The sequence below is a fragment of the Esox lucius genome, chromosome 17 (genome assembly GCF_011004845.1).
Source record: "Esox lucius isolate fEsoLuc1 chromosome 17, fEsoLuc1.pri, whole genome shotgun sequence".
Classification (NCBI taxonomy): Eukaryota; Metazoa; Chordata; class Actinopteri; order Esociformes; family Esocidae; genus Esox; species Esox lucius.
Window position 1 is genome coordinate 35192167 of NC_047585.1, and position 13673 is coordinate 35205839.

General features: G+C 43.7%; 1 protein-coding gene and 1 long non-coding RNA gene across 2 annotated transcripts; one reads left to right on the forward strand and one right to left on the reverse strand.

Moving 5' to 3' along the window:
• Positions 1-2843: 2843 nt before the first annotated feature.
• LOC106024718 (acidic mammalian chitinase) lies at positions 2844-6505 on the forward strand. Its single transcript, XM_029114298.2, has 11 exons — positions 2844-2918; positions 3218-3247; positions 3377-3578; positions 3805-3861; positions 3964-4129; positions 4218-4342; positions 4475-4598; positions 4894-5079; positions 5359-5481; positions 5715-5853; positions 6201-6505. Exons 1-11 carry the CDS (start codon positions 2879-2881, stop codon positions 6455-6457), a joined length of 1449 nt encoding a protein of 482 aa, XP_028970131.2. The 5' UTR covers positions 2844-2878; the 3' UTR covers positions 6458-6505.
• Positions 6506-9327: 2822 nt separating this feature from the next.
• On the reverse strand, positions 9328-11417 carry LOC109616817. The gene is made up of 3 exons (XR_002198093.3): positions 11112-11417; positions 9669-9774; positions 9328-9544 (listed from the first exon to the last, which is right to left on the reverse strand). It is a non-coding gene; the product is annotated as an uncharacterized LOC109616817 (long non-coding RNA).
• Positions 11418-13673: the final 2256 nt, after the last annotated feature.

A 13673-nucleotide genomic window follows, 5' to 3' on the forward strand; every position in this document is an offset into this window, starting at 1 on the left:
CAAAATGCTTTTGGCACAATTCAACATTTATTTTCAAATAGAGAGACATGTCAAACGCTTACAAAATAATCATCCGAGGAGTCTCTAACTTAATACATGACAATCATCAGTACTTACAGGGGAAAAAGGGGTGATGTAAGATGCTGCCCATCTGTCTTATGTCCAATATGTTTTACCCAAAGGGTGGGCTGTCCCCCCACCTTATCCTTCCTGCCATAATGTTTACTGTATCTTCCTCTATCCTGTCTACCCCCATCCTGCTGAAGATTTACGTTACCTCGCCACCTCATACTTCCTTTACAGCACAACCAACATTCATTTTCTTATCTAAACATGGGGACTCAATACGTTAATCAATAAGAATACATTGGTTCAAAAAATGTCCATAACACTATTCAAAGCAAAATGGAAGTTTTAATAAATATCCATGTGAGTCTTAGGTTGTCTTGGACAGAGCTGAATTAAGTGTTGCTGTCCGTTCTGTGATGGACCTCTGGAACACTGTTAGCTGCTTCGGTGGCACTGGTTTCAATGCTGAATGACAGGAATATTTGCTGCTGTTATTTGGCATAATTTTAAGATAATCCATATCACCTTTGATTTAAAACAGAAATGTACATTCGGCCCATGTCAAAACTTACTGTGTGTCCGGGTCATCTTCAGGACCTAACGGCCTCCTAACGGGCCCGATGACATCTACCTGGCCCTGTCCAAAGTCTTCCTGGTTGTGTTGTAGATCTAGTCGCTACCTGGTGATTCCTGCCGTCAGTCCCAACAGCCCACCTGCTTGTCCCTGTCCTTGTCCACCTGGTTGTCCCTGTCCTTGTCTACCTTGTCATTCCGGTTCTTGTCTCTGTCCTTGTCCACCTGGTTGTCCCTGTCCGCCTGGTTGTCCCTGTCCTTGTCCACCTGGTCATCCCTGTCCTTGCCCACCTGGTTATGCAGCTGATCTGGATTCTGCCTAAGGACTCAACACAGCCCACCTGCATTTATTGACATGCTGGTCATCTGAAAAGAAACACTGAGAATACATTTGTTGTTGCTTGCTCTTTGGGGTTTCAGGCTGGGTATCGGAAAAACCATCGTGCCCTCTTTGGCATCCCTCAGGGTCGTCTCCAGGCCTTAACTCTGTCAGTAGTGGACCAATACTCTTCACCTTTTCGGCATTGTCACCAACGAACCACAGAAAAAGACAGAGAAAGAGGACATTATAAAGTCACCCCAGGGAGGAGACATTTCTGTCCAGAGTACAAATAAATAAGGTGGATAAGATGAGGTGGTGGGACGACAGAGATATGGGGAACGATGGATTTTATTAACTGCTGAGAAGGAGAGGAGACTGGATTCTGACCTTAATATAAAACTATAAGATTTGGACATCTAGAAGCCTTATACATGGTGCAAAAATGTAGAGATACTTTTTAGAAAAATAATTCATAGAAGAAAAAGGGACTGCTGAGAGATGGAAGTGAAGAAAACACCAAGGCCTTACTGATCATTGGAGTATTGCTAGTAGCAGAGTAACGATAGAAGTTGTTAACAATGTTATGACATTATGAAAGTTGGTTGAAACTCAACCAGCAAGAATTAGCTGCCAGGAACTGATCTTATATTAATTTTGCTAACTTAAATGGGTAACAACTCTAACTTTAAGTCAGCTAGCTATTTCTGATGTTTTAGAGAGAGATGCCCTTTTTGGAGATCATCACATTGGGTTACATGATTAGCTGGAAGACACCAGGGTACTGAATTTAAATCTGCACAAAATAGTACTTTTCCAGCAGTGAAAAACTTTTATTAAACATCCAAAATGTCTTGATTAAAGAAAGATGCCAAAACAAATGATGTCACCCTTCATTGGTGATATGACCATGGACACTATCTATCCAATCAAAGCGATGGTACTCAACATAATTAATGTGAATTTAGTTGTGGCCAATGACCTCGAGCCTTCCTCTGCAGTGCTTGTACTAGCAGCACCCTAGGTAGGGTTCTGCCCCATTTACCCAGAAGGATGAGTTGCTGCTGTGTGTCTTCTTGCACCTGTTTCCAGATAGGAAGAGACAAAGTGAGACGGTTAATAATACTTGAATTTCAAACCTCCTAAATATTCTCTGTTCTTGAACTTAAAGATGGCAATCCTTCTGATATAAGATAAAGTAATGTGCAAGAGGTCTTGTGTTTGTAACAAATCTAAGAGCAGCAAATCTGAGAGCGGTTTAGTGACTGCAACCCTGTGACATTTGTATATAGGCAAGTTATTTTCTCTACCTAAAGAAGAAGCCCAGATTCAGTTTGAGCTTTCCTGTAAGCTGTTTGTGTGGAGTTTGAAGGACAGAGCTTCGTCAAGGTGAAATCCTGAGTACTTGAAACCACTTTTACTAAATTGTTTTCCGAAGTGATTATCTGAGGCAATGGAATATATTGTGCTGGGCTATCATCAATGGAAAAACGGGGTTTGAACATAGCCTGTTAGGAGAGGCAGTTCTCCTTGCTCCTCCGTAGGAAAGAACTATGGTGTTTAATTGGATACAAGCTTCCACTGAAAGTCAGTAGAGTTCTGGCAGACACCCTTATGGAATCATTGTCTGTGTGTGTAGGGGCTTGGTGTTCTAAGAGGACCAAAAAGGATGCTAATTGTCCTGTTTTGTTCTTGTCAATGTAATCAAAATATTGTATTAATTAAATTGTCATAAAACAAATTTATGAACAAAGGTCAAAAAAAGTTTATCAGTGTAGGTCAGGCAATGGAAACTCTTGTTCAAACAGGTGAAGGAAACTGATTAAGTTATAATGCAAAATGGGAATGCTCTAGAGATATGAGAAAGATAGGAGTGGGTCCCTGAGAGTATAAAAGGGTCCAGAAGTCCTAGGAGCAATGTACAGAATAGTCATGGGCAAACTACTCATCTGCGTTGGTAAGTAGAATCACTTCTATTTTGTTTATAATTAACTGTACAAATGCTCTTTACAGAAGTTTTATTTTATATTTTCATAATAACGACAATCAGCCACCCACATTCAAACATTCATAGAATAGGCCACAAACAACTTTAATTATGCCTTTACTTTTTGCTACTGTGGTCAATGTCTGTTTCTAAGAACTGAATTTGCCTACTCCTGCCATGTCTGCAAGGAATTACATTCATTCATTTTGTAAAAACCTGTTATTCCAAATCCTATATTCCTCTGCCTCTTTCTCTACATCTCGCTATAGGACTGGCTCTCCTGCTGCATGCGCAGCTAGGTGAGTTTTATGTACATTATATTGACAGGAAACCCAAGAACAATTATCTATACCTTACTGAGGGAGACAGCCCTGACTCTAAAATGACTTAACTTCATAACTGCGGCCGCTACGGCTCCTCTTCCACAGGATCCTCCTACATCCTCTCCTGTTATTTCACTAACTGGGGTCAGTACCGGCCAGGAGCGGGCAAGTATTTCCCCACAGATGTGGACCCCTGTCTCTGTGACCATCTGATTTATGCCTTCGCTGGCATGGCCAACAACCAGATCAAGACCTACGAATGGGACGATGAGAAACTCTATGGACAGTTCCAGGCGCTTAAGAACCAGTGAGAGACACACACACGCACACACAAACACACACACAAAAAGAGACTATTGGAATCGTGCACTAACACACTGATACAGATGTGCAGTGACGCAGGATCACACACACACACACACACACACAGAGACACAGACATGCACAAAAATGCGTGCACACAAATGCATGCAGTCATATCCGCCCCACATATAAACACCAGGTTTCACCCTAAGCCTTGCATTTGCTTTCAGGAACAGTAACCTGAAGACTCTGCTGGCCATCGGAGGTTGGAACTTTGGCACTCAACCGTAAGCACAGACGAACACCCGCCCACACTCAAGTGCACCGCACGTAAGAGAACACGCACAACGCATGCACACACACCTTATGACTGAGCTGTGTGTCCCCAGATTCTCCGTCATGGTGTCCAGTGCAGCCAACCGCCAGACATTCATTAGCAGCGTGATCAAGTTCCTGAGGCAGTACCAGTTTGATGGCCTGGACATTGACTGGGAGTACCCTGGATCCAGAGGCTCACCGCCTGCCGACAAGGCCAGATACACCACCCTCGTGCAGGTCAGATCCCAAACACAGACATGCGCACACACACACACACAGATTGATATGTACACAACCCCCAATGTGCTTTTATGTCTCTCTCTAGGAGCTGATGGCTGCTTTTGAGGCTGAAGGAACAAAAACCAACCGTCCTCGTCTGATGCTAACCGCTGCCGTGGCTGCTGGGAAGGGAACCATTGACTCTGGATACCAGATTGCTGCAATAGGATCGTCAGTGGTCACTTTGTTTAAATACAAGCTATTCATTTACATGTGAAAAACATGTACAGAATAAGACATCTTAAAGAGCTATCAAATGCTTCCTTACACTGACCTTCTTCCCTTCCTCTCTCTCTTCCACAGAGTGTTGGACTACTTGCATGTGATGACTTATGACTTCCATGGGTCTTGGGAACACAACACCGGCGAGAACAGCCCTCTGTACAAAGGACCATCAGACCAGGGAGACTTAATCTACTTCAATGTGGTCAGTTTCTTTGTGTCAATCTTTATATTTCTTGATGTCTACGTAGTCCTTCTCATCGTATTCCTCCATATCTCTCAAGTGTACATCTAATGTATTTTTTAAATAACTTTTCCAGTTGTCAGTTGTCATAAAGTGCTCATAATGAGACCCAACCAGAAATATCACTGAGCAGTCAACATATTTAGAGAATCGGATAGTTCCCACATTTTACTCTTTCTCTCCCAACTTTGCTCCATCTTTCTGCTGTATTTTGACTAGCCCATGTGTGTGTGTGTGTGTGTGTGTGTGTCCTCAGAACTATGCTATGAATTACTGGAAGAGCAACGGTGCCCCTGCCGAGAAGCTCCTGGTTGGATTCCCCACCTACGGCCACACCTTCAAGCTGGCCAATAGCGGGGATACTGGTGTAGGCGCTCCTGCCAGTGGCCCAGGCCCTGCGGGACCCTTCACCAGGCAGACTGGCTTCTGGGCCTACTACGAGGTGGGTAACACCGCACCGCAAATGCTCAGGACCATGTGAACTTAAATCTTTAGCGGAGGCTCTCATCCAGAGGTCTGTGCATTCATCATTAAAATATCTACCGTATTGGCTTATATAGGGAGAGTCGTTTCTGTTCTACAGTACATTTTCTGTTTAAGGTTCCCTTTTGGATGTTAATCCTGTGTGTGATTGATTAAGGCTGGGGGTTGCAGTGGTTCCCACCCTCTTCTCTTTCATTTAAATCCCGACCCTAACGTGTGTGTTTGTGTGTCATTACAGATCTGCACCTTCCTGAAGCAGGGAGCTACCCAGGCCTGGGACTCTGCCCAGATGGTGCCCTATGCATACAACAGCCAGGGCCTGTGGGTCGGATACGATAACATCAAGAGTTTCAATGACAAGGTCAGTGGGGGTCAATATGTGACAAGGGGCTGAGGAATAGAATAGGCCTATGTATAGTTATACATGCCATTTAGCGTACTAATTTCATCAAAGTGATCCAATTTATTGCATCAAATGTCTTTGCAAGCTTCATTCCCGACGTATTTATTGCAAGTTCTACCACCTACAAATGTCTAATGTTACCCTCTTACAGCATGTAATCCCTCCACACAACTTTGTCTCCCCCATTACAGATCCAGTGGCTGAAGAACAGTGGATTTGGAGGAGCCATGGTGTGGAGTCTGGATTTGGATGACTTCTCTGGAACTTTCTGTGGACAGGGCAGATACCCACTGATCAACACCATCAAGTCAGGACTGGGAACTGGAGCCAGTGAGAGAAACACACACACACAAACCCGATACTGCAAGCACACAGAAATATCTTCCTATCCAAACCTCAACCAGTATTTGAAATTACCCTAAATTTATTTTATTAAAATGGAATTGTAAGTTGGTCACATTGTACCAAAATGCACAAATTTTATGAATGTTTAAACGTGTAACGCTTAAGAAAAGAGAAAGCAACTCGGTTAAGTAGCATCTGAAGGTCCCTTATGTTCTTCATGTCATTTGCATGTCTAGTGGTTATTCCAATTATTTCCCCCAAAAAATCAATGTTAATAGTTTTGCTTTAATGAGACTTCTAACTCCCCCACTCCTGTCCTCCATCTCTCCCAGGTTGTGCAGCTCGTACAGACCCCATCGCTCCTGTAACCCCAGCCCAGCCACCAATCAACCCCCCCCAGCCCAGTGGTGGTGGTGGTGGAAGCAGCAGTGGAGGATCTGGCTTCTGTGCCGGCAAAGCCAATGGCATTTATGCTGACCCAACCAACACCAACAGTTTCTATAACTGTGACCAGGGGAAGACCTACCTACAGCATTGTGCTGCAGGCCTGGTGTTCCAAATGAGCTGCAGATGTTGCAACTGGGCCTAAGAAACAATTGTTCCCTATTTTAATTCATGAATACCCTCTCTAGTATGTCATGTAGGAGCTGGGTCTAAGGCTGTGTGGTCATTAGGGTCACTGTTGTCATTCTAACATCAGCTACATGTAATTCTGTATTTTTCAATCCACCAATAAACGCCCAGTATGTAAAGGCATCCTGCGGTCTCAGTGACTTCACTTCCTCCAGTTTGCTTGTTTTTGAAGTGACCTACACCTCAAAGGGAGAGTGCACAGCCACTGACCAACAAATCACCATACATCCCACATAACTACAACAGTATGTGATCAAGCCATTATTATCTCCTGGCTCAAACTGATTGCCTCAAGTACTTTTCTGTTTACTTATCTGAGTTTCAGCACAATCCATTCCAACACAGAAAGAAGTAACTTATTCCATTTAGAATTTAGCAGGCTGAAAGACATGGTACACAGAATGAATAGTCAACACCCATACATAGTTGAAGTTAAGGCACTACATTAAACATAAAACACACTGAACATAAATAATATATTTCAACTTCATTCAAAATGTGACATTATTAATTAAAATACCTAAAAAACATATATGGAGGGTGCTTCGGGGGGAATGGGGTCCTGGGTCCTTTGCTAAGGATTGTCAGGTCCCTGTACGACCAAAGCAGGAGCTTGGTTCGCATTGCCGGTAGTAAGTCAGACTTGTTCCCGGTGCATGTTGGACTCCGGCAGGGCTGCCCTTTGTCGCCGGTTCTGTTCGTAATTTTTATGGACAGAATTTCTAGGCACAGCCAGGGGCCGGAGGGTGTCAGGTTTGGGGACCACACGATTTCGTTTCTGCTCTTTGGGGATGATGTTGTCATGTTGGCCCCTTCAAACCAGGACCTTCAGCATGCAATGGGACGGTTTGCAGCCGAGTGTGAAGCGGTGGGGATGAAAATCAGTACCTCCAAATCAGAGGCCATGGTCCTCAGTCGGAAAAGGGTGGCTTGCCCACTTCTGGTTGGTGGAGAGTTCTTGCCTCAAGTGGAGGAGTTTAAGTATCTAGGGGTCTTGTTCACGAGTGAGGGAAGGATGGAACGGGAGATTGACAGACGGATCGGTGCAGCTTCTGCAGTAATGCGGTCGATGTATCGGCCTGTCGTGGTGAAGAAAGAGCTGAGCCGCAAGGCGAAGCTCTCGATTTACCGGTCAATCTACGTTCCTACTCTCACCTATGGTCATGAGCTTTGGGTCATGACCGAAAGGACAAGATCCCGGATACAGGCGGCCGAAATGAGCTTTCTCCGCAGGGTGGCCGGGCGATCCCTTAGAGATAGGGTGAGAAGCTCGGTCACCCGGGAGGAGCTCAGAGTAGAGCCGCTGCTCCTCCACATCGAGAGGGGTCAGCTGAGGTGGCTTGGGCATCTTTTTCGGATGCCTCCGGAACGCCTTCCTGGGAAGGTGTTCCGGTCCCGTCCCACCGGGAGGAGACCCCGGGGAAGACCTAGGACACGCTAGAGGGACTATGTCTCCTGGCTGGCCTGAGAATGCCTTAGTGTCCCCAGGAAGAGATAGAGGAAGTGTCTAGGGAGAGGGAAGTCTGGGCATCTCTGGGCATCTCCGCGACCCGGCCCCGGATAAGCGGAAGAAGATGAATGAATACTTCCACCTCCATGTATCACGGTTGGAATGGTGTTCTTGGGGTTGTACTCATCCTTCTTCTTCCTCCAAACACGGCGAGTGGAGTTTAGACCAAAAAGCTCTATTTTTGTCTCATCAGACCACATGACCTTCTCCCATTCCTCCTCTGGATCATCCAGATGGTCATTGGCAAACTTCAGACGGGCCTGGACATGCGCTGGCTTGACCAGGGGGAACTTGCGTGCGCTGCTGGATTTTAATCCATGACGGTGTAGTGTGTTACTAATGGTTTTCTTAGGAACTGTTGTCCTAGCTCTCTTCAGGTCATTGACCAGGTCCTGCCGTGTAGTTCGGGGCTGATCCCTCACCTTCCTCATGATCATTGATGCCCCACACGAAGGTAAGTTCTTGCATGGAGCACCAGGCCGAGGGAGATTGACCGTCATCTTGAACTTCTTCCATTTTCTAAAAAATGCACCAACAGTTGTTGCCTTCTCACCAAGCTGCTTGCCTATTGTCCTGTAACCCATCCTAGCCTTTTGCAGGTCTACAATTTTATCCCTGATGTCCTTACACAGCTCTCTGGTCTTGGCCATTGTGGAGAGGTTGGAGTCTGTTTAATTGAGTTTGTGGACAGGTGTCTTTTATACAGGAAACGAGATCAAACAAGGGCAGTTAATACAGGTAATGAGTGGAGAATAAAGAAATACTAACAGGTCCCGTGAGTGACGGAATTCTTACTGGTTGGTAGGTGATCAAATACTTATGTCATGCAATAAACGGCAAATTATAAATTAAAAATCATACAATGTAATTTTTTGGACTTTTGTTTTAGATTTCGTCTCTCACAGTTGAAGTATACCTATTATAAAAATGACTGACCTCTACATGCTTTGTAAGTAGGAAAACCTGCAAAATCGCCAGTGTATCAAATACTTGTTCTCCACACTGTAAATGCGTCCCATCAGTTCAGAACAGCGTCAAAGTGTTAAATGTGTCCCATCAGGAAGACATACACATTTTTCATTTAAGAAATAGAAGGGTCAGAGTTGATGAGAACTGGCCTAATAACTGTTTGGAATGTGGAAATTTGAATGGAACTTGGACATTGTATTGGTATACACTGTTCTGTAGTTAATGAGATTAACGTAGACAAGGAAATAAAACAAAATATCCACTGTCAAACAAGCATATGTCATCAAATGTAGTTTTATCTACAGAAAATGCACAAGGCTAAGTATTAAAATTCATTTTGTCTTGACTTTGTTTATGAAAAATAAATTCTATCTGAAAACGTTAATACTTAAACACCTTCCAGGGATTTCCTTGGGCGTGGAATATTTTCCAGACAGCGACGAGGGGGATCCAGAGGAGACAGAAGGTGATCATACACCAGCCAAGAGCCACACCCCATGCAGGGTACTGCACATTACCGTAGGACGGGGGACGGAAGGTCAACCATGACCACACCAGGATCATCTGCAAGGTGTTAGAGAGCATGAGTCAGAGAAACAAGGGGTTTCAGAATTGCACAGAGATCTAGGCAGGATAGAATCAAAGTTCTAAGATACACCACTGAGAGGAAGAAAGAGTGAGTAATTACAGTGATGATGGCGGGAGAGATGAAGAACCAACATGCTCTCCACCACAGCCAGAATAGAGATGATGATTGGGACAAGGCACTATGTCCTTAATGAAATGGTTTCCTCCTACACACAAACACATTGTTTACCAAAATATATTCAAGTCACAGTTAAATAATAAATATGGGTTTAGAGTACAGTCTCTCAGCTTTAATTTGAGGGTGTCACATCCAATTTGGAGGAAAGGTTTAGGAATTATAACTCTGTAATATGTAGCTCCCTCTTTTTCAAGGGACTAAAAGTAATGGTCCAATTGACTCAAAAGCTGTTTCATGGACAGGTGTGGACTATTCCTTCATTAATGTTTCATCAATTAAGCAGGTATAAGTTCTGGAGTTGATTCAAGGTTTTGCATTTGGAAGCTATTGCTGTGATCCCACAACATGTGGTCAAAGGAACTCTCAATGCAAGTGAAACAGGCTACCCTTAGTCAGAAAAAAAATGTCATCCATCATAGAGATAGCAGGAACAGTAGGAGTGGCCAAATCAAAGGTTATGTACATTCTGAGAAAGAAAAATAACCCACTGGTAAGCTCTGCAACACAAAAAGGCCTGGACATCCACAGAAGACAACAGTGGTGGATGATCATTGGATCCTTCCCATTGTAAAGAAAAAAAACCTTCACAACATTCAGTCAAGCGAACAACACACTCCAGGAGGTAAGCACATCATTATCCAAGGCTACCATGAAGAGAAGACTTCACAAGAGCAAATACAGAAGGTTCACCCCAAGGTGCAAACCTCTCATAATCCTCATGAATAGAAAGGCCAGATTGCCAAAAAACATCTAAAAAAGCCAGCCCAGTTCTGGAAAAGCATTCTTTGCCAGATGAAACTAAGATCAACCTGTCCCAGAATGATGTTAAGAAATAGGTATGGAGAAGGCTTAGAACGGCTCAAGATCCAAAGCATACCACATCATATGTAAAACACAGTGGAGGGAGTGTGATGGCATGGGCATGCATGGCTTACAATGGCACTGGGTCACTAGTGTTTATTGATGATGTGTCAGAAGACAGAAGCAGCCGGATAAATTCTGAAGTATATAGCGATATATTATCGGCTCAGATTCAGCCAAATTCAGCAAAGATGATTGGAAGGCACTTCACTTTACAGAGGGAAAGCAACCCAGGAGTCTTTTAAGGCAAAGAAGTGAAATATTCACTTGACCTCAACCTGACTGAGCAAGCATTTCACTTGCTGAAGACAAAACCTAATGCAGCAACACCCACGAACAAACAACAACTGAAGACAGCTGCAGAAAATGCCTGGTATGCATCACAAAGGAGGAAACCCAGCGTTTGGTGATGTCCGTTGTTGTGGACATTTTTTAATTAAGGTACACCTGTCAAATAACAAACAGACAGACAACTTCATTATTTCAAATCGTATTTCTAGTTACCAGATGTGGTTGAGCTCTGACTTCTGACTCAGCCAGTTTAGTGAGGTTTGACTTCGAGCCAATGTAAAACTCAATCCCATCTCTGGCGCCTTCTAGTGTCAACCCTCAAATGGACAGGGTCAGCAACACCACATAGGGAAATGTAGCCGTGAAATACACAACATGGATAACAAACACAAATGACAGAAAACAAATATTAGAGAGAATTCCCACAGAAACACAAATGATACAGGATAAACACAGGATAAACACAATCTCAAACACACAATCAATCAAATAGATTGATATCGTTCTCATTATGGCATTTGTGAGCACACAGAAAGGACCTTTATGGCAGTTTGGTTTTTAAGTGGTAACAGTCACTGTTTTTGTATAATATTTACACTGTATTTCTTTTTATGTTATACAAAAAGAAATATAGTGTAAAATGTGGTGTTAGAACAGTTATATAGCCATGACGTCATGACCAGAGAAAGATGATCTGTGACTCAGAGCCTAAACCCTGTTGTTTTCAGTTCTGACCAGGGCCACCAACACTGCTTATTGACCCAGAGTGAGACATTCACAATTTTCTGCGGCCGGGTCACTAAGTCAACCATTGCTCTGTTTGTGAGGGAGAGCTCTGAAAGAAACACCTTCCATTGTGGTTGTGCTGATCTGCGTGGATCCCTGTGAAAAGTAAATATTAACGTAGGTGTGAAAAACAAAAGTAACATATTCCAAGCACTAGGTTGCAGTAAAATTTCAATTTGCCAGCATTTTATGGATAACCTACAGAATAATCCCAGCTATGAGGCTACAGTGGGCATTACATGGAGTTTTGTGTAACCTTTTGATTCCAGTCGAAATTTCTCATTAATGCAATTATCTAATCAACCAATCACATGGCAGTTGCTTCAATGCATTTAGGGGTGTGGTCCTGGTCAAGACAATCTCCTGAAGTACAAACTGAATGTCAGAATGGGAAAGAAAGGTGATTTAAGCAATTTTGAGCGTGGCATGGTTGTTGGTGCCAGACGGGCCGGTCTGAGTATTTCACAATCTGCTCAGTTACTGGGATTTTCACGCACAACCATTTCTAGGGTTTACAAAGAATGGTGTGAAAAGGGAAAAATATCCAGTATGCGGCAGTCCTGTGGGCGAAAATGCCTTGTTGATGCTAGAGGTCAGAGGAGAATGGTCCGACTGATTCAAGCTGATAGAAGAGCAACTTTGACTGAAATAACCACTCGTTGCAACCGAGGTATGCAGCAAAGCATTTGTGAAGCCACAACACGCACAACCTTGAGGTGGATGGGCTACAACAGCAGAAGACCACTCATCTCCACTACAAATAGGAAAAAGAGCACGAGCTCACCAAAATTGGACAGTTGAAGACTGGAAGAATGTTGCCTGATCTGATGAGTCTCGATTTCTGTTGAGACATTCAGTTGGTAGAGTCAGAATTTGGCGTAAACAGAATGAGAACATGGATCCAGCATGCCTTGTTACCACTGTGCAGGGTGGTGGTGGTGGTGTAATGGTGTGGGGGATGTTTTCTTGGGACACTTTAGGCCCCTTAGTGCCAATTGGGCATCATTTAAATGCCATTGCCTACCTGAGCATTGTTTCTGACCATGTCCATCCCTTTATGACCACCATGTTCCCATCCTCTGATGGCTACTTCCAGCAGGATAATGCAACATGTCACAAAGCTCGAATCATTTCAAATTGTTTTTTTGAACATGACAATGAGTTCACTGTACTGAAATGGCCCCCACAGTCACCAGATCTCAACCCAATAGAGCATCTTAGGGATGTGGTGGAACGGGAGCTTCGTGCCCTGGATGTGTATCCCACAAATCTCGATCAACTGCAAGATGCTATCCCAACATTTCTAAAGAATGCTTTCAGCACCTTGTTGAATCAATGCCATGTAGAATTAAGGCAGTTCTGAAGGCGAAAGGGGGTCAAACACAGTATTAGTATGGTGTTCCTAATAATCCTTTAGGTGAGTGTATAACGAGCACATGAAAACCTTCTGGGATGAGAAACTCATTGCCTGAACAGGGACTTGAACCCTGGACCCTCAGATTAAAAGCCTGATGCTAACGACTGAGCTATCCGACTCATTACCAAAACCTGTCGACACGTTGTGTCGCAGGAAATACCCACTTCAAACAGTCACAAAAACACTGATTCTCTGTTCTGTGGGTCAGAAAATGTATGTCGAGTCATGCTAAAACGTCATGCCACAAAACACTTAGGGGGTTTGCTTCTGAAACCAGATCAGAAGGTTGCGTCTAAAAATCACATCAGGATCATGGGCTTCATACATACAACATGATGCTGCCCATCTCATATTCTTGAATTAACGCACCAAGGACATCTGATACGTTAGGCTACTGTATAAAACACATATCAGCCCCTTTTATCTGGACAGCTACATGGTGTGCAGGCATTTATTACACTAAATCACACCTAATCTGGTAAAGTTATTGTCCTTTGATGTTTAGGTAGAAATGGGGTTAAAATGGGGTTCAGGTGGGTGCCTGCAAACATTAGCTCTCCTGGAAGATGTTA